The 27,800-nt window shown below is 47.6% G+C and overlaps 1 protein-coding gene across 2 annotated transcripts in view; it reads left to right on the forward strand.

Annotated features, from left to right (window-relative positions):
- HTR2C (5-hydroxytryptamine receptor 2C) overlaps positions 1–26,989 on the forward strand; it is a 120,255-nt gene extending 93,266 nt beyond the window's left edge. The window contains exons 3-4 of one of the 2 annotated variants that reach the window (XM_063141620.1): positions 20,403–20,603; positions 25,778–26,989. In XM_063141620.1, the coding sequence (XP_062997690.1) occupies positions 20,403–20,603; positions 25,778–26,604 (1,028 nt within the window). In that variant the 3' untranslated portion in view covers positions 26,605–26,989. The remainder of the gene's footprint in view (positions 1–20,402; positions 20,604–25,777) is intronic. The other variant, XM_063141621.1, reaches the window with a different exon arrangement.
- Positions 26,990–27,800: the final 811 nt, after the last annotated feature.

Consider the following 27,800-nt stretch of genomic DNA (forward strand, 5'->3'; position numbering starts at 1 on the left):
ACCTACTGCTGTTATTCCGCCTCCTCTTTCTCTTCCTTGCTCACGCTTGCTTGCTTGATGGTCACAGAGCCAGGGAGCGAGGAGGCCGTGGTATCTCCTCCTCCTCCTCCTCACCACTGGCTAGAGCGAGAAGCAGGCGAATGAGCTTGTCTATACGGCTGTTTACACCGCCGTAAATGCACACCTTTCCATTTTTGGACAGATGACGCAGCCGCAAATGCGAAGCCATCCAGGGGCAAACCCTGGAAAATCCGGTCCAAAGAAGTCGCGTGTGCCACGACACAGGCTCTGTACACCAGACCTCACGTCTGCCACCACTTATTATGGGGCGACACAGGCTCTGAACACCAGACCCGGCCGAGGCTACTCCCTGTTCAAGCCAAGCACCACCACTTGATACGCCTGAGGCAAGGGATAAAGCCCACCTTCCTCCAAACTATGTGGAGAAAGGGGTTTAAAATGGAGAATGGATTTTAATATATATAATAATGCGCTGTGAGTTATATCTGCTCAGGTGAATGATTGTCAGAGTGGGTGCTGAATGATGTAAACTTAAGATGATAAATGCCAAACAGACACGTGGGATTTTTGTGGTAGTTTTAAAACAAACAATCAAAATTTATTTTTAAAAGTTCATAAGTTTTGTTTCAAATAACAACATTTAAAAACCTTTTTGAAACCTTCCATACAATCCGGTCACTCTCACATTCGCGCTTTCCTTTTTCTCACACAATCACTCTTGAACCTTATTTATTCTCAGTATTGATTAATATACTTCCACTACGTGCACACCTCACTCTAAAGACACCACTCACTACACTGACTCTCAAATTTCCCAAAACTTAAGTACCATAAATACAGAGAGCACTACAGACTCTAAGAGTCCCTAACAAGTCTCCCTGGAAAGAAAGAACTCACAATCCCCTCCGTCCTTCCCTTATATATCACTCCTCCCCCCTCCCAAGACATTCTAACTCCGCCCACTCAGGCCAACATTCTACAAACCACAGACTTACAAACTGCAGGCATACCTTTGGGAACTGACTTGTGGGGTGTAACGCCACAGGGTGTTTACCCTGACTTTTTTTGGCAGCGGACGCAGCTCCGAGGCTCTTAAAAACTTTTTTAAAAAAACTTTAAAAACCATAAAAACGGGGTGAGGGGAGAGTAGAAGAGCAGTGCCGTTCATCACTCCCCCTCCCAGTTTTTATTTTTAATCATCTCAATCTGCAGAGCTCTGCATAAACAAATATAAATATGCAATAAATAAATAAATATTTGTATTGCTACATTGCTGCTGTTTTTATCTTGGTTGTGCTTTTATATTGTATTTTCTATTATGGTTTTATACCATTGTTTTGTTTTGAATTGTCTTAAATTTGTGAACCGCCCAGACAGCTTCGGCTATTGGGCGGTATAGAAATGCAATCAATCAATCAATCAATCAATAAAAAATACTTTATTGCATATTAGCCAGGCAGGCCATTCGCATACAAACAAAATAATCGCACACCGAGCCGCCAACTCACTGCAGCCGAAAGAGTAAGACAATCATTAATAACATCGCAGACAGGCAGGTTGTCATATTTATGTTAACTATATTAACCAACATATGGTATCAACAGGATATAATTTGATCCTATAAGGTAGTCAGGCGCTTCCGCACCTCCAGCGCCCGATTTACAAACTTTGCAGACCTAAATGATATATAATGATCAGAGCCTAACAGAAGTATTTGAGTTGCCTTTTTGGGCAGCATGTAGTTAAACCTGGGAATTAAAGGCTCAAGATATTGCTTCCTCAATTCCGCATACATTGGGCATTTGACAAGAAAATGTGTCATATCCTCAATTTTGGGGCAGCCGCCTGGGCACGGGGGGGGGGGAGTAGAAGAGCAGTGCCATTCATCACCCCCCCCGGTTTTTATTTTTAATCATCTCAATCTGCAGAGCTCTGCATAAACAAATATAAGTATGCAATAAATAAATAAATATTTGTATTTTTGCATTGCTGCTGTTTTTATCTTGGATGTGCTTTTATATTGTATTTTCTATTATGGTTTTATACTATTGTTTTGTTTTGAATTGTCTTAGATTTGCAAACCACCCAGAGAGCTTCGGCTATTGGGCGGTATAGAAATGCAATAAATAAATAAATAAATAAATATAAATGGAAGGGCTGGTCAACCTCCATCTGAATATGTGGAGCTCTGCATATTGGGATCTTAAAATAATAAAAAAGGGGGGGGGTGAGGGACAGCCCTGTTCCTTCCTCCTCCCCAGCGAGGAATGGCCCCATTCCTTTCCTCCCCACCATTTCTATTTTTAAGTTTTCAAGAGGCGCCAGGCAGAACGAGTTTGGAGGACCAGTCAACCCCCATCTGAAAAATCATGCTGGCCTTCCTTTCCGTGCAGCCCCTGGGAAGGAAGGCAAATTTATTTATTTATTTATTTATTTATTACATTTTTATACCGCTCAATAGCCGAAGCTCTCTGGGCAGTTCACAAAAATTAAAACCATCATAAAACAACCAACAGGTTAAAAACACAAATACAAAATACAGTATAAAAAGCACAACCAGGATAAAACCACACAGCAAAATTGATATAAGGTTAAAATACAGAGTTAAAACAGTATAATTTAAATTTAAGTTAAAATTCAGTGTTAAAATACTGAGTGAATAAAAAGGTCTTCAGCTGGCGACAAAAGGAGTACACTGTAGGCGCCAAGCGAACCTCTCTGGGAGCTCATTCCACAACCGGGGTGCCACAGCAGAAAAGGCCCTCCTCCTGGTAGCCACCTGCCTCACTTCCTTTGGCAGGGGCTCACGGAGAAGGGCCCCTGTAGATGATCTTAAGGTCCGGGTAGGTACATATGGGAGGAGGCGTTCCTGCAAATAACCTGGCCCCAAAACGTTTAGGGCTTTAAATGTCAATACCAGCACTTTGAATCGGGCCCGGACCAAATGCGGGTGCAAGGCTCCTGGTGCCAAAGGGCCTCCGTATAGCCCCCCCCCCCCGATTGTGATAGCAAAGAGGAGGAGTAACTCCAGGAAGGTCTTGGCAGTGGGTCTCTGCCTCTCCTCGACACCGCCCTGATGCGGATAGAAACTCATTGCTGGGCCCCACCTGCTGCAGTCGCGTTTGAGACCACACATTCTACTAAACTCCCAGCAGGATGTCTCAAATGAACCTGGCCAGATCCTGACTCCCGTCGGAGCCCTTCCTTCCTTTCCTTCCACTTGCTGAAGTGAGGCTTTGCACCTTGGAGAGCTCCTGTAGAGTTCTGACTGGATCATAGAATCCTAGAATCGCAGAGTTGGAAGGGACCTACAAGGCCATCGAGTCCAACCTGTTGCTCAATGCAGGAATCCACCCTAAAGCATCCCGGAGCGGATGCCCCGCCCCACTGATTTCAGATTCACCACCCTCCACCGGCTGGGTGTTGTAAACACACATAGATTTGGTGCATTTCCTGCACCTCCTTTCCAGCTGGGCACTTGCCACCCCTCGTTCCCCCCCGCCCCGTGCAACAGATGCAACCATTCAAAGTGCCAGATTTCCGCTCCGAACTGTTTTGCTGACAAGCGGCGTTTTGCACAGCTTGTATTTCGCCCCCCCCCTTTCTCGTTTCCTTTGCTGCCGTTGTCTCCCCAATTATTAGCTGCAATGCTCTTTTTTCCTCTTTGGATTGGGACTAACTGGATTGCATGCCAGTCGCTGGACGTCTCGCAGCGGAGGCAGGGATGAAGGGCTGAGCAGCAAGAGGTGGGCGGGCGGAAAGGAAGGTTCCCACGCTCGTATTGATCATCTTGTTCCTTTGCATAAGCACAACGAGGCCAGTTATGTCTATACCGAAAACCTCCGAGAGAGTGAAATGTACCCTTAGCCTGTATAGCAATTGGCATTTAAAATACTGAAAAGCAATATCCAACAGCCACTCTAAATTCTTTCAGCCGTTCTTGATCTATTATAGATTTGTTTATTTATTGTATTTTCTGCCTTTGAACAACTACCCTATTTCTTCGATTCTAAGACGAACTTTTTTCCCCATATAAACGTCTCTAAAAATGGGGTGCGTCTTAGAATCTCGGGTGTGTCTTAGGTGGTTTTTTTTTCTGTTGGTGGTACTGAAATTAGTGTGCGTCTTACAATCGATGGCGTCTTATAATCGAAGAAATACGGCAGTTGTCTGGAAAGATTATTCAGACCGGACCTTATTTTGCCACTTGAGTGTGCATTTGACAAGGGAAACGCACCTAAACCTGACTCAGGGCTGATACAGACATTACTTTAAATCTGTATCTAGCAGTTACATCTCCCCCTCCCCCTTTCTTCATCTTGACTCTAGAATAGGTACACGAGCACCAATCTGGATCTGGTCCCTAGGGTGGGCGGTAGCCTTTAAGTTCTGGATCGGAGGCCCTGTACCTACTCTGGAATAAAAATGAAGGAGGGGGGGAGACATACCTTTTAAAAGTGGATTTAAGAAATGTCTGTTTTGACCCTCAGTCCCATATGCTGGCTGCTTGATGCTGTAAGATGTAGTCCAGCCTGTCAGGGAGGGGGTGCAACAGGTCAGGGAAGGCTGATCTCTCACACCTCTGACCCAGCTAGGGCCGCCGCTACCATTAGGCCCACTAGGCAGCCGGCTAGGGCACAGGCCTCAGAGGGGCGCAGTACTGATCTTTAAGGGTCGCAGATTTATACAAATTAGCTGTTTTAAGAAAAAAACATAATAAAAGGAAAATATTTGTTCTACAAAACATCTGTTCTTAAAAATTGAAGTTGGCCATTTTTTGGTGGGGGGTGCAAGTAGCTTGTATTGCCTAGGGTGCAAAATAGTCTGGCACCGGCCCTGGCACGCAGCTGTTTGATGCAGAGATTCGTTTTCCATCCGTCTGTCCATTTCTGTGGCCTCCGTGTGTCCTCGCTCACTTCCTCATCACAATTACTCCCTTGGGTTCTGGCCATGAAAAGGGATCTTCTAACCGCTCAAAACACCACCCAAAGGCATGTGCTGCACCAAGTCGAAGCAAAGGAAAGATAATAATGCAAAATGGAAAGAATTCTCTCGAAAGTATTTAGTCAGTTTGTTCGGAAGAATGGGGCGAGATCTTGCCTGTGTGCGTGTGCCTGTTGTGTTAACCGCCGAGTGTTTTGTCAAAACGCTAATTAAAATGTATGCTTCCTGGGTTATTTTTACTTCTCCACCCAGTCCCCTTCTGCATCCTGCCGCAATCAGGGACTGACAGTCAGATGAGAATTGCAAACACGCTTCTAAAATGGAGGTTGTTTTAAAAGGGTGTGTGGGTGTGCGCGGGAAACAGCATTGCAGCTTACATTTTCCGGCCTAAGTGAAGTCAGCACTTGGACACCGATGGCAACAGATGAACACACCAGAGAGGAGACTAGGCTAGAACCAGGACATTGAATGGATTGTCCTTCCGTTCCTCTAAGGAGCTCTGGGTGACCTACGTGGTTTCCCCCACCCACCCATTTTATCTCGACAACAACCCTGTCTAGTAGGACAGGCTGAAAGAGGCAATAGCTGACCCGAGGTCACCCAGAGAGTTTTACAGCTGAGCAGGGATCTCAATCCAGATTCAATCCTAACCACTACCCCACCCTGTCTCTCAGAAGGGGTGGTCGCCCACAGCTTTTGACGTGAAGGGCATTTCTGTCCGGTGACCCCATCTGCATTCTGACGTGCCAAGCGGAAGACATCCGTCGCTTTTTCTAAACATATTCTGAGCTCCCATGTATGCCTCACACCAGGTGAAGCTGACTAACCAGAGGTACCCCCTTCTCCCCCCCCCCCTCTCTCTCTTGTGAAGTCAGAAGGGGAAAGTGCCAGCTGTCAAAATAGGGAGAAGACGCTATTTTCGCCTCTTGCTGGAGGTTGCAAAGAAAGCCGTTTTCAAACGCTGAAAGGAACACCTGAGACACTGTGCTTTGCAGGGACGCCGTGTTTTCTTTCAGGAGCTGAGGGACGGGCATTCTACGGAAGAGGCAGCATGTCAGCCTGAATGCCATCCCTGGCCTTGGAGGCCAGCTTTCTGAAACCACGTCACATTAACAGCTTTCTGGAGAGTCCCGTGCAAACGCCACTCACTACAGTGGGGGCTCGCGCCGGCATCTTTGCCCCCGGATTGTGCCAATGGTGGCAATTTTAATCAGAGACTGCCCTGAAGGTTGGAGTGGTTACTTGTTCTTGTCCAGTCCCAAGACGCCTCTTTTGCAGTCCTTTTACAAATCCTTGTTAAAGCACAGTAATGGCTTACAAGCCTCTTTTTGGAAGCTTTCTTTTCTCCCCACCTTAATAACTAGATTGGTTTTAACAAGAAGTTACTTCCTTCAAAGTAGCTGAGAGCAGCTCCGGCAATTTAGCCGCAGGTAGAGAGCCAGGGTCATCATTGCCCTGATTATCATCGGCAGAGTCACGGATCCGATTGGTGTAGTTCAAAGGGATTCTCTCTAGATCAGACCAGGGCTGAGCAGCATGGCTGGTAATGACCTTTCATTGTAATTCAAAGCCGGCGGTGTGCACGATGCCTCAGCGGTCGTAACTGCTTCCTTGTGGCTTGTTGGGATGCATCCCGTGGAGGGTGCATGGCGGACATGGATGGGGCTGTGTAACCCTTTCCAGCTGCCACCACTGTGGAGAAACTGGAGGCTATCTTCAGTCTGGTGGAAGAGTACACTGCTTAAGTCTTTGCTGGGCTATAATACTTAGGGTGCAATCCTATGGGATAGATGCCCATCCTAAACCCTGCCAGCAAAAGCCTGACAGGGCAGGAGGAATGGCAGAGGGTTTTGAATAGGGCTGTGCTCTGCTTCGCATCACAGCGTAGAAGCAATATCGAGGCGGCCTGCTTCGCCTCCGACAAAGACGGAGATGAAGCAGGTCGGGGGGGGCTGTGAATCAAGGCGAAGAGGACTGAGACCAAGCGGATCCTTTGCCTCGATCCGGAGCTCCGAAAAAAAGGTAAGTGGGGGCTTACCTGGCACTGCCGCAGTCTGTGTGGTGACAGTGGCAGAGCCAGGTAAGGGGGCAGAGGGAGGGGGGCTTGCATGCTTCTGTCGTGGTCTGGCGGTGGCTTCAACTGAGGCTGAGGCTCAAACTGGAAGACCAGGCCACAACCGCGGCCTGCCCTTCCACTTTGAGCCTCGACCTCAGGTGAAGCCGCTGCTGGACCGCGACGGATGCAGGTAAGGGGGGAGAAGGGAGGGGGGCCTTACCTGGCACCACCGCTGCCACTGCAGAGCTCCGATTCGAAGCCGAAGCTCCGCAGCAGAGCGGAGCGGCCCATGCACAGGCCTAGTTTTTAAGCCTCTCCAGCTTCTGAAAATCTATTTTACGTTAGATGTCACGTTAGACTCAGCCCATCTGATTCACTTACCTTGATAAGAACAGGGGTGGGAGCTGAGAGGCCTCTGGATCTGAAATATTCCCAATCTTTCCCCTCCCTGCCTCCCTTCCCAAGGTTGCAATGCTGACCTTGAGAAAGAGGCCCTTTCTACTAGGGGTGTACAAAGTGGATCTTCTGTGCCTCAAAATTCGATCTAGAGCTTTGTAGAGGTGTTTCTCTGCCTCAATTTCCAGAGCGGCTCCCCTCTCCCCACCTCGTCGAATTACCCATCAAAGAACCGTTCAGTATTCGGGTAACCAGTATTAACAGAAATGCTTACATCTCCCTCATTTTTAAAGATAGAGATAAACTTGGCACATTGATAGCCCTTAAGGAGGGCTTTAGCTTTGCCAATTTTGAATCAGATCAGTTCATGCTTTGACTTTTTAGGAATTTTAAAATGGAAATTAATTAAAATGCTTATATTTGTGTAATGTTTATAGATAAAGAGATGAAACATGGCAACATGATAGCTCTTAATGAGGGCTTTAGCCATGCCAAGTTTGAATCAGATCCATTGCTGCCCTGATTTTTGAGGATTTTTTATTTAAAAAATCTCCCTTCAGCCTTCTCCAACCTGGTGCCCTTTAGATCTGTTGGACGGAGTGCTCCCCACACACACACACACTGGAAGCCCAGACACTGAAATAAAGAGCCTGCCTGTGCCTGACTGAGTTGTAGAAGCTTTCTCACTCACCATGCCAGCCAGCCAGCCCAGCAGTACTTTCACATTGTGGAAATGTGGATGATTGTCTTCTACGAGTCTGAGCAGAAACACGCTCCCTCTCTCCCTCCCCACAGCCAGAATCAGAAGCAAGTTAGTGTTTCCCACTGCCCCAAACACTGCGATTGGAGGAGAACACGGTCAGGGACAGTGCTGTGGCTATTCCTAATTGATTAGCCACAGATGTCAATATCAAAGCTACCCTTAACCCCACTCAGCATCTTCCAGATATGGAGATATTCAATTTAGACACACATACACAGACAGCAGGATAATTCTGGAGACTTTACAAGCTCCAATTGGGCATGACTCCACACTGATATTAATTGATGGGTTTGGAAGCTGCTAATCTCTGCTCTGGAAGATCGAATGTTCTGCGGATGTTCTCGGTTACTAGATAATACTGGGGCGGAGTGCACAGCCCTACTTTCTACACCTAAGAGCCTTCAGGGAGGGAGGGGGGATGGTCCCATACTTACCTGCTTACGGGATCATCCCTGGGCGTCTAAATGGAAGCACGATGTCCCAGAAGGAAAGAGGGATGTCACACCCATCCCACGCACCATTTTTTAAAAAACAGCAACCCAGGAACCAGAGCACAATTGTGCTCCAGCGAATCATAAGTAAAAACACACAGAGAGAAAAAAGCCCCACCTCTGCTCCCCACCTCGATGTCCCTGGACTCACCCTAGCCCAGCTCCTTCCCTCTGCTGACTCCCACCAGGGCCGGTGCCAGACTATTTTGCACCCTAGGCCAGGTGAGCTACTTGCACACACACCCCACCACCAAAAAAATCAAAAAAAAAAAATCGCCAACTTCGTTTTTTAAGAACACATGTTTTGTAGACAAATTAAAAAGCACAAAACTTGAACTTATTGTGTTTTTTTCTGGAAACAGCTAATTTGTACAAAACTGTGACCCTTAAAGGTCAGTACTGCGCCCCTCTGAGGTCTGCGCCCTGGGCGGCTGCCTAGTTGGCCTAATGGTAGCGCCGGCCCGGACTCCCACTAGTCGCAGGAAGGAGGGAAGAAGCCAGGATGGGATTGTCCTGAGATTGTCTTGGGACTCCAGGTAAAACCAGGATAACCGAGGTTTCGGTTATCCTGGGGAAATGGAGGATTGTCCCTGCCTGCTCCTGGGATTCCCTGTGCATCATTTGGATGCACAGGGAAAAATCCAAGGTGTAGAAAGGGAGAGGGGAGGGGGAGCATGGAATGCTGGGAGGGGCTGGGGGGGGGAGATCCAACGTCGGATCTCCTCCAAGGTTGGATCTCTTCTCAGGCCTCTGCAGAGGAGATCTGCCAGCATCCTGACACCCTTCAGAAGCTGTCCAGGGGCTACAGGATTGTTCTCAAAGGGCACAATGTTTTGTATGTTTAGACAGAAAAACTCCTACAACTCCCAGCATTCCCTAGCTGGCATGGCTGCCTAAACATGCAAAGGACTGCCCCTGAAGTGGCCTTGGGCCACCAGAAAAATACAAAGGAAGCTGCCCTATACAGATGTTTAGTCCATCTAGTATTGTCCACACTGACTGGCAGCAACCCACCAGGTTCTTGGACAGGCAGCTCTCCCAGCCCTATTTGGAGATGTTGGGGATCGAACCTGTGATGTTCTCCATGCAAAGCCGTGTATCCTACCACCAAAGTGCAGCCCCTCCCCAGCTGTGTTTATTCTCACTGCTGCAGTTGGGCTGCTACCCTTCGTTGGATGCCAGAGACCGATGGAGTTGCTGGGTGAAGGCATGCCCGGAGAGGATTGTTAATAGCAAAACGAAACAAATGATAAACAACAGCACACACCCCTTTATACATTTACTAGCTGTACCCGGCGTAACAGACGCCGTTGTAGCATATCTTCAAGTTTATTAATTAAATATCATCGCGGGGGTGGAGGCTGCTTGGAGGCCACCGATACAGCGCCGTCTGGCAGACCTGGGGGGCAGAGAGGTCAGGGGGAGGGGGAGCAGGTGTCCCCCTCTCGCCCGCCCAGCTTGCATGAGATTAGGCCTGGGCCTGGGCTCGCAGCAGGCGAGCGGCCTCCCACCCGGCCACCAAGGGCCCCGGCTGTGCCTCGCTCATGTTCTGGCCCGTGGCACTGCCCCCTTTGTGGGGTGGGGGGAGCGAAGAGGCAGAAAGGGGGGTAGGATTACCTTGGAAAGCCCAGAGAAGTCAGGCGAGGGGCTTAGCAACCTGTATCAGCTGATGTTACACGTTGTTACTGTTGCTTAGCAACCTGTATCAGCTGAAGCCTGTACGGAAACATACCTATGTGTTTTAGATAGATAGATAGATAAATAGATAGATAGATAGATAGATAGATAGATAGATAGATAGATTTGTTAAAAAGTGTAAACAGATTTTAAAATGAGCTGTGTTTTGACATTAAATGGCCGCTTCACTTCACTAGTCAGTGTCAAGGGGCCAGACAGGATTCTTCAGGACCTAGGAGAGCTGCAGAAGATTGGAGTCGTTGCTCCAACAACACTTTGAGCTCTGCAGAATGCTGCTCACATGCCAGACGTAGGGCTGATTCCTGCTCAACCTGTACCCCTCCTTTGGGGAGCTGGGAGCATCTCGAAGACAGGGCCGTGGCTCAGAGCTTTTTGATGCCTCGGAATGGCCTGCCATCTCCGTGTGACTCACCTTGACGCCCGAGTGGTAAACAGACGTTCAAATGAAGGATGAGGAGCGTCAGTTCCTTGAGTTGGCAGAGAAAGAAGCCGTGGTGCGTTTGCAAAGGCCGCCCCTTGCTCTCTTTGCTGCTGTCGGGGGACCCATCAGTCCATCTCTGTGACCTTTTTTAAAGGCAGAGTCGGCTGGCTTTTTAACCTTGTCAGGCAAGTGAAATGCCATTAACTTTACGAAGACTCAGAGTTCAGTGGGAAAATTAATCCATCATCTCCGAGAGCCTGTGAAGAGTTCAGTGGGGCGATTCGGATGCCGGAAAGCTGGGGGAACTTGCAGTGCTGGGTCTTCAGGACAAAAAAACCCAAAAAACCTTAAGCAGATGCTTAATTTTCCATTGCCTTGGGCATTTTCCTTGCTCCATTGCTTTGATTGATGGCTTCAAGGTGCCTGCACTTGGTGGATTTGGTACTTTTGTCTTTGCTGTCGTCAGGGAGTGTTGAGAGGCTGTGGCTCAGTGGTAGAGCACCTGCTTTGCATACAGAAGGTGCCAGGTTCAATCCCCAGCCTGGCCAGGTGGAGTTGTTTGTCTGAAACCCTGGAGAGCTGCTGCCAGTCAGTGCTGACAATACTGGGCTAGATGGACCAAGGCTCTGTCTCAGTATAAGGCAGCTTCCGATGTCCCTATGGCCGAAGTTATCACTTTTACCAGAAAATGGTGAGCATGTCTGTAAGGGTTTGATTGCAGTGGCTTTGTGGACATGGTGAATCAATTTGAATTTAAGGACAACTCCAGGTGAGGTGAGGAAAGAATCCTGCCTGAAACCCTGGAGAGCCGCTGCTGCCAGTCAGTGTCAGCAATTCTGGGCTAGATGAACCAACAGTCTGACTTAGTATAAAGCAGCTTCCTATGGTCCTACTCTACTGCTCTGTGATACCTGGCTGGTACCTGGTGGATACCAGGTGGCTAGGGAGACATTTTTCCCTCTCTCTCAATATACTAGAACCCAGTGGGGTCATCCCATGAAACTGATTGGTGGGAGATCCAGGACAAATAAAAGGAAGTACTTCTTCACACAGTCCATAGTTAAATTATGGAACTCACTACCACAAGATGTAGTGATGGCCACCAAATTGGATGGCTTTAAAAGGGGGTTGGATAAATTCCTGGGGGCAAAGTCTATCAGTGGCTACTAAGCCCTGATGGTTGTGTGCTATCTCCAGTATTCAAGGCAGTAAGCCTGTGTGCACCAGTTGCTGGGGAACATGGATGGGAGGGGGCTGTTGCACCATGTCCTGCTTGTTCATCCCTAGCCGATGGCTGGTTGGCCACTGTGTGAGCAGAGTGCTGGACTAGATGGACCCTTGGTCTGATCCAGCAGGGCTCTTCTTATGCTCTTATGTACTTGGATAGCTCCTTTGGAATTCCCACCATTTTGACTGAAACTTGGAGCAGATGCACTGTCCCATTGACATCGGAGCCACCAGCCTCCACTGTATCTTGCCCAAGAAGACCCAAAATCTAGAATGGGCCCTGGACGAGATGTATTGTATTCCTATTTATGCAGAGGGATAGCAGCCGTGATGGTCAGTTGCAGCCAAACCAACCAAGACTCCTGTGGCACCTGAAAGGCTAACCAATTGATTCTGGCATAACCTTTTGTGGACTACAGTCCACTTGCCTCTGATGAAGAGGACTCCACTCTGCAAAAGCTTGGGCTAAATGTGTTAGTCATTAAAGTGCTACAAGTCTCTTTGTCGGAATCATTAAAATGTGCATCTATAGATATCAATTATATGCTCTTTTAACTAATTTTATGTATTATATTTTATTTAGTGTTGTTCCCTGCCTTGATCCAGAGGGAGAGGCAGCTAATAAATAAATAAATATAGTAGTAGTAGTAGTAGTAGTAGTAGTAGTAGTAGTAGTATATGAAAATGTTATGCAAATCGGTGTCCTCTTGTTTTGGCAATGCATAAGCTGTCATCCTATTCATACCTTAGCCTCGTGTGGCGCAGAGCGGTAAAGCAGCAGTTTCTTCAGCCGAAACTCTCCCCACGGCCTGAGTTCAATCCCAGCAGAAGCTGGTTTCAGGCAGCTGGCTCGGGTTGACTCTGCCTTCCATCCTCCCGAGGTCGGTAAAATGAGTACCCAGTTAGCTGGGGGAAAGGTAGCCGGGGAAGGCAACAGCAAACCACCCCGCTATAAGGCCTGCCAAGAAAACGTCAGTGAAAGCTGGCATCCCTCCAAGAGTCAGTAATGACTCAGTGCTTGCGTGAGAGGTTCCTTTCCTTTCCTATTCATACCTTGGAATTTTACCCAGTTGCCACTGGTGGACGTAGCCAGTGGTTCATCCCCTGAGTCTGTCCTTAATGTCTTTAGGCATTGGAATTCTACTTGTGTGTTCAGCACCGGCTGTTTCTCCTTCCCTGATTTCCTTGCCTAGTTTGTTAGATTGCAGTGTATTAAAGGATTGAGTTTCCCCCCCTTCACTGAGCTGATTATGTTACTGAATCAGTCTATCATTTTGCCACTCACTGCCAGATACTTAGCACTAAGAGGGGTGTGTGTGTGTGTGTGTGTGATCATCACAGCCCTGGGGAGACAACTTGCTGCCGATCCCCAATTTAGCACTTGTCTCAAGCCATGAGCGGAGGCCTGCTTTAGCTTAGCTTTGAGATTCTCCACATTTCCTATGCAGTAAACCTTCCTTCTCTTGAGCCAAACAAACCGCTCAAGATTACCAAGCGCACATTTTGCATCTCGGTTCGCTTCTCGGGAAATCAGTTCCGTCAAAGTGTACAGAACTGTCTTGCAAGTTAAATGTACTTAAGGCAATCTGGCAATTAATCAGGTCGTAAATTATGGGAATAAAAGAAACACATTTGTTGTGATTATTTTAAAAACACACACGCACACACCACAGTAAAAGACACGAGGTGGGTGTGGAAACGTTTTAATTAAAATTGGGAGCTTCTCTGTGGAATATAGCAAACAAAATCCCGGCATTCCCAAACCTTCAGAAAAGTTTTTTTGGGGGGGATTTTCTTTCTGCTCCTCCTTTCCCCCTCCCTCTCTCTCCAGGTCCCTAGGAAGGCCTCTTGCCTTCCTCATAGTTTGCAAATTGTGTCCTCAGTCAATAAACTCTGCAGCATTTAGCATTTGAGATGCTAAAAGAGAGAAAGAGAGAGGCAGAGAGAGGCACCTGATCATGGCCAAAATAATAATAATAATAATAATAATAATAATAATAATAATAATAATAATAATTACAACAAATGTGTTTATTTTATTCCCATGATTTATGACCTGATTAATGCCTCCAAATTAATCAATCCCAGAATGCCCCAAGCAGCTGTGTTTAGGTCAGATGTACACCGTGATGGACCCAAGCCAGCCCTCTGAAGATTGCAATCTGGTCCTATTGGGTTTTGCAGGTGGCTATGTTGTCCGTCCGTCCCCCGTCCCCCCCGATTGCAGATCATTTGGGAGGTTCCTGGCTTTTCCATGTCTTTCCCCCATTCAAAAAGATTTGAGATGTTTCTACGAAGACGAAGTTACTGACAGTAAGAACTTTAAGCTAACATAGGCTGATATTTTTGGTCTGTCATCCTTACCCCTTTGGCCCTGCCCTGCTTTGCCTTCAGCCCTGACTGAACGCAGCCCCTCAGAACTTCTCCAAAATTGGATTCAACCCTCAGACTGAAAGAGGTCCATCATCCCCTGTTGTTTCTCCAGATAAGGACCCTCGTGGGAGACCTATGCCCCAGCTATGGATGTTAAAATGTTGCCCTACCCTTCCTTTCCAATTCAGCGCAGCCAAAATTGCTGCCAGAGTCTGCCCGGCAATTTTGGCGGGGCAGACGCTGAGAAGAATTACAATGGATTTATTTCCAGGGTGGCTTACGGGAAGCCATGGTGGGTTTTGGTAAGTGATGGCCATCGCTCATTCTTAGCTAAAGCTTTTCACTTGGGCTGGGCCTCTGCAGAGGCTGCACCAAGAGGCTAGTTCTCATTGAGGTGGTTAACAGGTTTCCCAGGATGTACCACTTTAGAATGCTGGTGGTGGTGGTGGGTGTCATATGGTTGGCTCCTCCATACAAAACAATTCTTGTGCATCAGCCTTCCCCAGCTTGGTGCCTTCCAGGCGTGTGGGAAGGCATGCTGGCTGGGAATTTTGGGAATTACACTCCAGCCCATGTGGAGGAATGCTGTTGAAGAGGCTAGGCTAGTAAGCTTCTCCTAAAACCTGTTGGTTTTCACATCTGCAGTCCTATACGAGTCCCCACCCAAAGTCCAAAGTAATACAATCCAGAGACAGGTTTGGTACTGCACTAAGATGTTGAAGAGGCTAGGCTAGTAAGCACCTGCACAAGATGCCAGGTTGGTGGGATGCTGCTGAAGAGGCTAGGCTCTCCTTAACCTGTTAGTTTTCATATCTGCAGTCCTGTCTGAATCCCTACCCAGAGACCAAAGTAATACAATCCAGAGACAGGTTTGGTACTGCACTAAGATGTTGAAGAGGCTAGGCTAGTAAGCACCTGCACAAGATGCCAGGTTGGTGGGATGCTGTTGAAGAGGCTAGGCTCTCCTTAACCTGTTAGTTTTCTTATCTGGAGTCCTGTCTGAGTCCCTACCCAAAGTCCAAAGTAATACAATCCAGAGACAGGTTTGGTACTGCACTAAGATGTTGAAGAGGCTAGGCTAGTAAGCACCTGCACAAGATGCCAGGTTGGTGGGATGCTGTTGAAGAGGCTAGGCTCTCCTTAACCTGTTAGTTTACATATCTGCAGTCCTGTCTGAGTCCCTACCCAGAGTCCAAAGTAATACAATCCAGAGACAGGATTGCCACCTGCGATGGAACCAAGAAATGGGTCTTGAAAGCAAATGCTGGCAGTTGTCACACAAAGTCCACTGGTGGTGGCACATAAAGACTTCGGAGCACATTGGTAGTGGCACGTAAAGACCTCTTTTTGGAGCAACAAACAGTCAACAGGCCTCTCTTGCCTCCTCCTTCTCCAGTTAGGAAGAAGGTTTTGTTTTTAAAGATCACCAGTGACAAAGTCGGCTGATTCAAGTAATTGTCCCATCTCCCTTCGCTCGAGAGAGGCATGCAATGTGATGGGAGCCATTCATTTCGTGCCTCCTCCAGTTGATGGGGAAATTGTGGAAATGACTTGTCTGCGAATGGAGCAGAGACGGGGGCGGGGGGGAGAGAGAGAGAGAGAGAGAGAGAGAGAGAGAGTGCCACTTCTCCCGCTGTTGCCTGGCACTGCCTCTCCATCTGAGAGATGCTTCTCTTTTGACATGAGTGGGGGATGCGCCATGCAAAAACCTTGCATTCCCAGGAGGGGAGTGAAATGCAGGGAAGTTAAAACTCCATGTAATTGCTCACTATTTCTGTAAAGTCTGTGGCGGTTAGGGGAAAAGAAATGGGAAAGTGGATGTCGCTCAAGAATAGGCCTTCCGTTGCAAGGGCTGCATCTCTTGTCATGGTGTGTTGTGGGGAAGACTGCTCCGGCTTGCGTTTATTGGCCCTAAACACCAGGGCACTCTGCCCGACCTTGTTGAAGTCTTTAAAGAATTTGGCAAGTGTGGGAGCGGGAGGTGATCTAGCATAAGGGACAGGTTCGCAGGGTTGCGGAGGGAAAATAAGCCAGAGATTGTAACCAGCCTGCGTGGGGAGAGAAAATTAGCCACCGTAGTTTATTTTTCCTCCGTAATCATGAGAACCTGAGCAAGAAAAGGATGGGAATGTATAAAAAAATTGTTTCGGTTCACAGAATGTCCTAACACACTCTGTTCTCAACCCAAAAATGCAAAGAGCCAGTGTGGTGTAGTGGCGAAAGTGTCAGACTGGGAGTCGGGAGATCCGGGTTTTAGTCCCCACTCGGCCATGGAAACCCACTGGGTGACTTTGGGCCAGTCACAGACTCTCAGCTCAATCCACCTCACAGGGTTGTTGTTGTGAGGATAAAGTGGAGAGGAGGAGGATTAAGTACTCCACCTTGGGTTCCTTGGAGGAAAAAAGGTGGGATATAAATGCAATAAATGCAACGCAGTGCAATGAAGGGGATTGCATGTTTTCACAAAACCGTTGCACATTGCCAAACTTGTAATCTTGTTCGAAAAATGCATTATTATTATTATTATTAAAAAATCACACTTTGAAATGCACTTTTTCTAAAATGGGTCCCAAAAGAGATGTTTCGTGGGGCAATGACCCCTTTATCATTTCTCTCCATTCCTGGGAAATGCAAGTTGAGTCAGGGGCACCGGGAAAATCCTGCGAGTCCAAAAAGGGATGGATTTCCCTGCCACAGACAGCCATATGAGGACCTGAGGGCAGTTTAAGGGTGTTTAGGGGTAACTAGTCAAAGCCCAGCACCACCACCACCATCCACATCTGGCTATGTACCACCCCCACCCCCAAACCACTCTCTGAGATGTTCACTGCATTATATAGTTAAACCTGATCCTTGTTTTAATGGTTATAACTTAACTGGGAAGCAAAAGAGCTAGATAACATCCAGGAAAGAAATTAAATATTGGCCTGCTCCTCATTTAGAGGGTCATCACCTCTCCGATGGCAGATTTAGTCACAGGCTGAACCGAGCTCAGTTTCATTAAGCTGCCCGTGTTTTGTTTAATTAAAATTGGCTCAGAGGAAACCCGAATTCCTTCTTCCCTTGGATGCGAGCCTGTGGCACCTGGGCCTCTGTGAGGCTCAGGAGATACTTCTGCCTGCTTGTATAAAAAGAGGGAAGGCGGGAACCCCAAGAATTGCTGCAGTCTTTTGCAGTCACTACCTAGCAGTTTTTTTTATTTTATTTTTATTTATTTAAGGATTTTTATGCCGCCATTCAGCCAAAAAAGGCTCTCACGGCGGCTTACAAAAGTATTTCTTGACTGTGCCTGCCCACAGGCTTACAATCTAAAAGACACGACACAAAAGGAAAGGGGATAGGGAGGGAGGAGGAGGAGGGGGGAAAGGAAAGCAAATTCAGGCACTACAATCTTAGTTGGAAAGTTCAGCAGTTACAGGTGACAGCAGGAGGGAGGGGGGTCTCAGCTGGAGCTGGACCCAGGCACGGTGGAGAGGTGCCTGGCTGCTGCGTCCTCCCTCACTGGTGGCCTCTGCAGAGACCTTTGGTAGCAGGAGGGAGGGGGCTCTCAGCTGGAGCTGGACCCAGGCACGGTGGAAAGGTGCCTGGCTGCTGCTTCCTCCCTCACTGGTGGCCTCTGCAGAGACAGTTGGTAGCAGGAGGGAGGGGGCTCTCAGCTGGAGCTGGACCCAGGCACGATGGAGAGGTGCCTGGCTGCTGCTTCCTCCCTCACTGGTGGCCTCTGCAGAGACAGTTGGTAGCAGGAGGGAGGGGGCTCTCAGCTGGAGCTGGACCCAGGCACGGTGGAGAGGTGCCTGGCTGCTGCTTCCTCCCTCACTGGTGGCCTCTGCAGAGACAGTTGGTAGCAGGAGGGAGGGGGCTCTCAGCTGGAGCTGGACCCAGGCACGATGGAGAGGTGCCTGGCTGCTGCTTCCTCCCTCACTGGTGGCCTCTGCAGAGACAGTTGGTAGCAGGAGGGAGGGGGCTCTCAGCTGGAGCTGGACCCAGGCACGGTAGAGAGGTGCCTGGCTGCTGCTTCCTCCCTCACTGGTGGCCTCTGCAGAGACAGTTGGTAGCAGGAGGGAGGGGGCTCTCAGCTGGAGCTGGACCCAGGTTTGGGGTCTTGGTTTCGCCCTACGCCAACTTGCCTGTTGAGTTCCAGGTGAAAACAGATGCTAAGACACAGCTTCCGAGTGGTGCATTCTGGGAAGTGGTGACCCATCGTGAGAGTCTCGCTTCTTCATCTTGCCCTGTTGCGGACCTGACATTCATGTTTGAAAAGAATTTAGAGCCTGCCTTTTCTCTAGTAAGAAGCCCAAGGCTTCTTAATTAACTAAATTAATTAGAGCCGGGTTTTTTTGGGGAAAGTTATCACTCCTGCAAAGCACCGCAAAGCAATTAAAGTGATAGTTAGAAAATGAAATAAATCCTCTGATGGACTGCCTCATATAAGATGGCCTGGATTTTGAAAGGCCCACAGGCCCCATTGTATATGTGGGTGGTGGTTTCTGGGAGGGGGGGGGGGATTTTCAGCAAAAAGAAAAAACCTTCCCTGGTCCTCTGGAAGTATGAAAATATAGTTGCTGGACACAGAGTGGGTCTAACTCAGAAGTTAACAAGAGAGTATTAGTAGACTCCAGCTGAGAAGTATTACGCAAATAGATGAAGTATTTTCCAAACTTTTGTTAGCAAAGGCTTCCCTTGCACTCACAACTGCTTACTTTTAAAGTATGCAAAAGCAAAAACTCTTTCCCCGCAACTGATGACCCTGCCCACCTACCCACCCTCCTCACACCCCTGTGTTTCTGCATGCTACAGACCTGGATGTGCCCAGAGCAGCAACTCACACAGAAGCACAGCAGGCAATTGGGGAGCAACCCCATGATCCAATCCAGAGGCTTGGTGTTGTGGCCCGCTCCCAAGAAAGGCTGACTGGAAGGAGGCTAGGTCAGGGCAGCCGATCCTTCAGAGATACAACAGGAAGACTCCTCTGGCACTGTGCATCTTGCCCTTTGAGGCGCATGCGTGGCGCGCGTCTATGTATATTTACATGGAAGGGAATCCCCGCTGGGTTCGATGGTATCTGACTAGCTGAGACGTGTGTTGAGATATAAAGCTTCATCCCATGTACCTGTTTCCCTCGAATTATCCCTACAGCGTTAAGCTGTCGGCGTTGTTGTTGTTGCTACCAGGCTTTAAGGGGGGAAATGTAAAAAAAAAAAATCATAAAAAATCAACGGATGACCCAATCCGTATCAAATTTGGTATGCTCAAAGCTCTCCTTAATATCTATTACTGTGTCAATTTTGATGTCTTTATCTTTAAAGCTTACGCAGATGTAAGCATTTGTTTGATTTTTCTTTAATCCTGCTCCCGCGCCCCAGTGGCCGCTCAGATGATACGCTCGAAAACTAGTATCAAAATACGGCGAGTCTTTTGCTTTTATAGCGCAATTAAAGCAGGACGCCTGGGAGTGCTTCACAGTCAAAGCAGATTATAAACTGGAAAACTTCAGAGTACTTCACAATCAAAGCAGATTATAAACTGGAAAACCTCGGCGTCCTTTGCACACAATTCGCAGTGATCGCACAGTATAACGCGGGTGTGATAAAGCAGATAGGGAGCCACATTGGTCCATCCAGCGTGGTCCGCAGGATCTGGCAGGAGCTCTCCAGGGTGCCAGGGAGAGAAAGGTCAGCGACTCCTTGATCCTTTCGGTGAAAATGCCAAAGATTGAACCTGGAACTTCCTGCTTGCAAGCAGGGACTCTGCCCTGAGCTCTCTCTGGTTGCATCTTCCACAACTTCCTTTTCTTTCTCGTGGCACATGAGCAGATCACTCCTGGCACCCAGCTTGGAGCCGCTTGGCCTGAGCACTTCTCCCTGTCTCCTCCGTGCAATTCCAAGACTAAGCAGGGTTGTTTGTGAGTGGCACGTGCAACCCTCCCCCAACTCATCTTTCTTTTCTTTCCCCGCCTCTCCTCTCTCTCTCTCTCTGTCTCTCTCTCTCTCTCTCTCTTTCTCTGTGTTTCAGATTATGCTTGGCCTTTGCCTAAACAATTGTGTCCCATCTGGATTTCCCTAGATGTGCTCTTTTCTACCGCCTCTATCATGCATCTCTGCGCCATCTCTCTCGACCGGTACGTGGCCATCCGCAACCCCATCGAGCACAGCCGGTTTAACTCTCGCACCAAGGCCATCATGAAGATTGCTGCCGTCTGGACCATCTCGATAGGTAGGTAAGCCACCTGGCCAGGGCTGGATTGAGGCCAGCGGATGCCCTAAGCACAGCCCAATAATGGTGCCCCCTTGGCCCTTCCATTCCTTAGCCGGCAAGACGTTAAGACTCAGTAAGTGCTGAAGGTGAAATAAAGACATTAAAAACTCAGTTTTCTTCAAGGCCATCCCCCACGCCAGGACACACAACTATATTAAATACAGGATGACCATATGAAAAGGCGGACAGGGCTCCTGTATCTTTAACAGTTGTATTGAAAAGGGTATTTCAGCAGGTGTCATTTGTATATATGGAAAACCTGGTGAAATTCCCTCTTCATCACAACAGTTAAAGCTGCAGGTGCCCTGCCCTCTTTTAAAACTGGTCGCTCTAGTATAGCTCCTGCAGCTTTAACTGTTGTGATGAAGAGGGAATTTCACCGGGTTCTTCAGATATACAAATGACACCTGCTGAAATTCCCTTTTCTTTGCAACTGTTAAAGCTACAGGAGCCCTGTCCTGCTTTTCATATGGTCATCCTATTAAATATAAACTGTTTTTTGTTATATTTATTTAACACTAAATAACAGCAAGCAATATAAGCCAATTACTTACTTATAACTAGGGCAACAGAAAAAAAATACAAATTTTTATCACTGTTTTATGCATTTTTTAATAAAACTGTTATAAGGGGGAAATGCAAATGCAAAAATTTCTTAGAATATGCCGCTAGGCCCTTTCTATGAATCTGGAATTCCTTAAAATTAGATGGCCACAGCTTTGGTACTGGTACTGTGTGTGGGAGGGGGGCTTCCCCTGGTGCCAGAAGCAGGGCACCCAGCCACCCTGTGAACCAGCAATGACATCATAAATCAGGCATACAAAACTCATTGCCCATGGGCTGCATCCCACCTCCCCCAGCCCATTTTGCAGCTCCTATTGCCCCCCCCATCACTGCCACAACTGAATTTGGCTGGTGCAATGCGCCCCCACCCCAAAAAACCCACATTACCACTTTAAGACAAAACCATGCTTGATTTTGCATTAAAACAAGGCATGCAATGTCCATGGGCCTCGTTTTAGAGTGGGAATGTAATGTAATGAATAAATATGTGCCTTTTAAAATATTTTTTGCAGCTGTCAAATTGCCATCGAATTTCAATGGCAGCAATTGTGGTGGCGGGGAGGCACGGCCCCCAGCGGGCTGGAAACTGGCCTCTAGAACCTCTGAAAATCCCACTCCTGTCTTAAATACTAGCCTCGGAATCACTGTTTTCTGTTTTAATCCATACATTTAAACTCCTCTGGGCTGCAATGACGGATGATAATGGATCATCATGATGGGAATTAACTGGCTAGGAACGTTTATAAAACATCATGTTTTATTCTCCATACTCAGCAAGCATTTTAAGGAGACCAAACCCACGCCAATGAGATAAAGCCTCCTCCTCCAACCCAACAGCTTCCAGCTGCCTAGGGTTACAACTCCCATCGTCCCCAGCATGCGGGCTTGGGTGATGTGAATTGTAGTGCAACAGATCTGGAAAGCGGTCGGATGGGGAAGGTTAGTCGATAACAATTCTGTGAACAGCAACGCCGTGGTGGCAATAAAGAGCTTAAACTCTCTGCCCCTTAAAACTTTGCTGAAAATGTTGCCTCAAACTACAGAAATCGGTTTGCTGCCCCTACATTCAAATCTGTGACAATGCCCCCTTGGGAACATTCAGTACTCATATTCAGGCCCTGGTCCAGTGTCTAGAATTGGCCTTCTTAAGGCTATTTCTACTAACTATTTTTTAAAAACTTAAGTCTCATTGATGGATTTTGAAGATTGACTCCATTATGCAATAGTTGATTGACTCCATCATGCAATAGCTGAACTGGAGCTAATCAGGAAGTCTGCTTCTCTTCGTTTTGGACTTGAAAGAGCTGTTGAAGCTTAAATTTCGCTGGGATTGTGCCCCCTTGTATATTGCCTGACACTGCAGGAACGTTGTTACCACCCATAAAAGCAGAACATGCGTGTTCTGCCAGTGTCGTCACAGGCAATAAGGGAATCGCAGCTTTTAAAGCTCAGCTAAAAACTTTTCTTTTTCCTAAAGCTTTTAAAACTTGATTTTGCTCTGACTTTTATACTGCCTGTTTGGTGCATTCTCTTCCCCTCCTTATTGTTTTATTATGATTTTATTAGAATGTAAGCCTATGCGGCAGGGTCTTGCTATTTATTGTTTTACTCTGTACAGCACCATGTACATCGATGGTGCTATATAAATAAATAAATAAATAAATAATAATAATAATAACCGATGGTGGAATGTATTTGATATATACTTGACCAACCACCCAACCATAGTTTATTGTGTCTTAGCAAATTGCCATTATACACAAACACGGGGACGGACTGACTATACTAGTAGACCATTAAGAGTTGAATACTTTTCCATACAGCCTTTAAACTTGATGGCATATATTTGTAGAGCATTGACAAGAAATTTAGACGTTCTAAAAGATACATACTTCTCAACATCAGACAATAGGAAACAAACCTTAACAAGGGATGGCCTTCCCTTCAACGATCTTAACAGCTAATGGATATATTTGGTTCTAAGATTGTTATAAATAGAGCATTCTATTGGAACGGTACTCAGGAGATCCGGGTTCTAGGCCCCACTCGGCTATGCAGCTCACTGGATGACTTTGGACCAGTCACTGACTCTCCACCTAACCTACCTGACAGGGTTGTTGTGAGGACTTATGAGAAAAGATGAGGATTGTGTAAGCTAAAGATGGGCTATGAATATAACAATGAAATTGATTGATTGATAGATAGATGATAGATATCCAGAACTATCCAACTTTTAAGTTTTACGGAGATGATCGACTTATAGACAGAAGCAAGGGCCAGCCTAAATCATTGCTCATCATTTGCCATAAAATATGCACCACAAAACTCCCAACACAGAACTATTTTGTCCATCTGCGCATTGGGGGGTGGGGTGGGGAGCGTGTTGTGAAAGGCTCCAGCCATTGGCAGGCAGCATACAAGGTTGAGTTGCTGACTTTCTTTGAGATGCATCACCTTGGGGGACATCTTGAGAAGTCTCGACCTTTAAAATTAATTTTAAATAAAGGAATGGACGAGTGTTAAAATATTTTTTTTGATCTGGTCGAGGGGGGGGGGGATAGCCAAGGAAAACAGAAAGATTGTTATTCCCTTACCCCGTCCCCACTCTGGTACAAGTGCTAGGACTGGCCCTACCATTAGGCAAAGTGAGGCAGCCACCACAAGCAGCAGAGTGTGGTGTTGGAAGGGTTGGAGTGATGACAGACCAGTGTGTGCCGTGTGGCTTCCATGCTCCCTCTAGCTAACCAGCAGCCCTCTGATGTGGCCACTGCCTGTCCAGTTCTACATCAAATGATGGGGGGGGGGGCCCTATCCTTCCTCTCAGGCAGCACACTGCCTTGGGATGGCCCTGAGAAGATGTCGTTCCTCCTGTGCAAGCCTGAATATCATTGGCAGGAGGGTGTAACCTGCTTCTCTATGCCAGCCCCAAATTATTATTATTATTATTATTATTATTATTATTATTATTATTTTATTTATATAGCACCATCAGTGTACATGGTGCTGTACAGAGTAAAACAATAAAATAGCAAACAGACTGATATCAACAGGGAAGAAAGAAGCATTTGGGCCTCCTCTGACTTTTGCAGAGAAAGTTAGGTGGAAGAGTTGGTACCAGCTCTCAGGATGTTTTGAGCAGTCTATTCAAGTCAAGATGGCCGGCCACTCTCGCTGGCTTGTGGAGCCATCTAGTGGGACAAAGCCTTATAGCCTTGTTTCTCCGGAAGCTCTGTTGCAACAAGATGCCATTGGAGGACTCCAGAGAGGACCTCCAGGCTCCTGGTCTGCGGAGGACAGGTTGAGGACTTTATAGGCTTGCTGCTCCTGCTTGTTTTTGTAATCTCAAGATGTGGTTGGGGAAGATCATGGAACATCTAAGGAAATAACCTAAACTGGAGAGCTATTGGGGAATGATCATCAGGACAATTAAATGCGGGTGGGGTGGGACAGGATAGGTTTCTTGGTCATTTCAGCAGCATCACCCTATATTATTATTATTATTATTTATTTATATAGCACCATCAATGTACATGGTGCTGTACAGAGTAAAACAGTAAATAGCAAGACCCTGCCACATAGGCTTACAATCTAATAAAATCATAGTAAAACAATAAGGAGGGGAAGAGAATGCAAACAGGTACAGGGTAGGGTAAGCAGGCACAGGGTAGGGAAAAACTAACAGTAGAAAGTAACAGTGGAAGTCTGCACAACATCAAGTTTTAAAAGCTTTAGGAAAAAGAAAAGTTTTTAGTTGAGCTTTAAAAGCTGTGGTTGAACTTGTAGTTCTCAAATGTTCTGGAAGAGCGTTCCAGGCGTAAGGGGCAGCAGACGAAAATGGACGAAGCCGAGCAAGGGAAGTAGAGGCCCTTGGGCAGGCGAGAAACATGGCATCAGAGGAGCGAAGAGCACGAGCGGGGCAATAGTGTGAGAATACCACCACCACAATTTTTATTGCAGTCAATAGACCATTCCAGCAAAAGTTACATACAAAGGACTAAGCATATATTTAACTATTAAAAGGACAAGTAATCATAGAGGAACTTCAAAAACTTGGCCACTTGCTCAGTGATTGACTCGTCTGAGCTCTGAAGTAATACGGACATTAGGAATTCAGTTGAGTGACCAGGAAAAGACTGTAAAATGTGGTTCAGAAGATCATTCCTAGCCCCTTGATAAAATCTACAGAACAGTAACACCCTGTAATATATTGATGTATATTTGTTCTTCCCCTATTCTCCTTTGTTCCTTCATCCAACCTTCTCCAACTTCGGACCTTCCAGATATGTTGAATGTCAACTCGCATCGACCCTGAGCATTGGCCCCACTGGCTGGGGATAATGGGAGTTGCAGTCCCAAACACCTGGAGGGTATCACGTTGGGAGAGACTGCCCCGAACTGTCTCTCTTCATAGAGCTTGATTGTGAAAGCTGTAAGATCAGTCATTCTGAAATAAAACTACTACCCATCCACGCCAAACTAAGAGATAGAAAAGATGTGTTATATAAATTGAATTAAAATAACTCCTTTCTTGTTTGTCTCGGTCTTTCTTCTTGGAATGGCATCTCCAGGGATCTCTCTGCCCATCCCCGTCATTGGCTTGCAGGACGACTCCCGGGTGTTTGTGAATGGAAGTTGCGTCCTCAATGACGAGAACTTTGTCCTCATCGGCTCCTTTGTGGCATTCTTCATCCCCCTCATCATCATGGTCTTCGCCTACTGCCTGACCATCCAGGTACTGCAGAAGCAGGCGTCGGTGTTCCTGTACGGGGAGGCACCCAAGCAACGGCGGAGCAGCATGAACTGCCTCAAGAAGGAGAACAACACGGAGAACCTCTCCATGCTGCAGAACCACGAGGCGGCCTCCCACTTGAACTCTCCCGTCAACAAAGAAGCGGTGCTTTTCCGGAAAGGTACCATGCAGTCCATCAACAATGAGAGGAGAGCTTCCAAGGTCTTGGGCATCGTCTTCTTTCTGTTCCTCATCATGTGGTGCCCCTTTTTCATCACCAACATCATGTCCGTCCTCTGCAAAGAAGCCTGCGACAAGGCACTCCTCGAAGAGCTGCTGGGCGTCTTCGTGTGGGTGGGTTACATCTGCTCCGGGGTCAACCCCCTGGTGTACACACTCTTCAACAAAATCTACCGCAGGGCTTTCTCTAACTACATCCGCTGCCGCTACGACGGCGGCAAAAAGTCCGCGCAGCGGCACAGCCAGTGTCCGAATGTCTCGTCGACGGCTCTGTGCGGGAAAGATCTCAATTTGAACAGTTACCGCAACGGCAATGAACTCAACAGCATGGAGCTCGACGAGACGGAGGACGCTTTGGAGATGCGTGTAGGGACGTCTGAGCTCTCGATCAATAGCTGCAGCGGCGAGAAAACGAGTAGCGTGTAAAAGAACACGGGCACGGCCCACGCTCTGGGTATCACTGTGGCGCGGCTGCAAGCAAACCATGTATGTGTTCGTCCAAGAATGTTGTAAATAATGCATTCTGAACAAAGCCGTCCTCTTTTTTTTTTTAATTTAAACTTTCATATTTGTAGCTCACTGCTTTACATCGTTCCTAAAACAGAATCTGTATTTACTGTGGAAAGCAAAGCAGGCAGGAGCCACGACCCCGGTAGGAACCATGGTTACCAGGTCCAAAATGACATCCATTATTTTGCTTACGAAATGTTGATTTTTCTTTTCCTGGTGCATGAACAAAATTCTGACTATTAATCTCAGGTGGTATTTTTTGAGTCCTCAATGGTCCATTATGAGTAGTCACATATCAAATAAAGGGATATGGGCTCGTCCAGTTGAAGGTTTCTTATTCCAGCATTGCTAGGAAACACTGGAGAAATGGATGACAATCTTCCGGTATAAATATTGGATCAATACATGTTGACCTTGGTCACAGCAGATAACTCAATGAAAGCACCAGCCCCATGTGCAGCAGCTTGTAAAATGGTAGATCCCATCCTTGGGATTGTTAGGAAGGGGACTGAAAACTAGGGCTGTGCTCTGCTTCACTTCGGATCGGAGAAGCGATAGCGAGGCGGCCTGATTCGCCTCCGACAATGGCGGAGACGGATCGGGTCGGGGAGCTGCGGATCGAGACCAAGTGGATCGAGACCAAGCGGATCTTTCGCCTCGATCCGGAGCTCCAAAAAAAAAGGTAAGTGGGGGCTTACCTGGCGCTGCCGCAGCCTGTGCAGCGACAGTGGCAGAGCCAGGTAAGGGGCAGGGGGGAGGGCAGCTTTCCTGGCTCCATTGTGGTCTGGCGGCAGCTTCAACGGAGGCCGAGGATTCAAACCGGAAGACCAGGCTGCGGCCTGGTCTTCCGGTTTGAATCCTCAGCCTCAGTTGAAGCTGCCGCCGGACTGCGATGGAGCCAAGTAAGGGGGGAGGAGGGAGGGGGGCCTTACCTGGCGCCGGAACCGCCACAGTCCATGCGGCGTTGGCGGCAGAGCCAGGTAAGGAGCAGGGGGGGAGGGCGGCTTACCTGGCTCTGTCGCGGTCCGGCGGCGGCTTCAACTAAGGCCGAGGTTTCAAACTGGAAGACCAGGCCGCAGCTGAGGCCTGGTCTTCCTGTTTGAGTCCTTGGC

Source organism: Elgaria multicarinata, chromosome 15, assembly GCF_023053635.1.
Source record: "Elgaria multicarinata webbii isolate HBS135686 ecotype San Diego chromosome 15, rElgMul1.1.pri, whole genome shotgun sequence".
In the NCBI taxonomy this organism is placed as follows: Eukaryota; Metazoa; Chordata; class Lepidosauria; order Squamata; family Anguidae; genus Elgaria; species Elgaria multicarinata.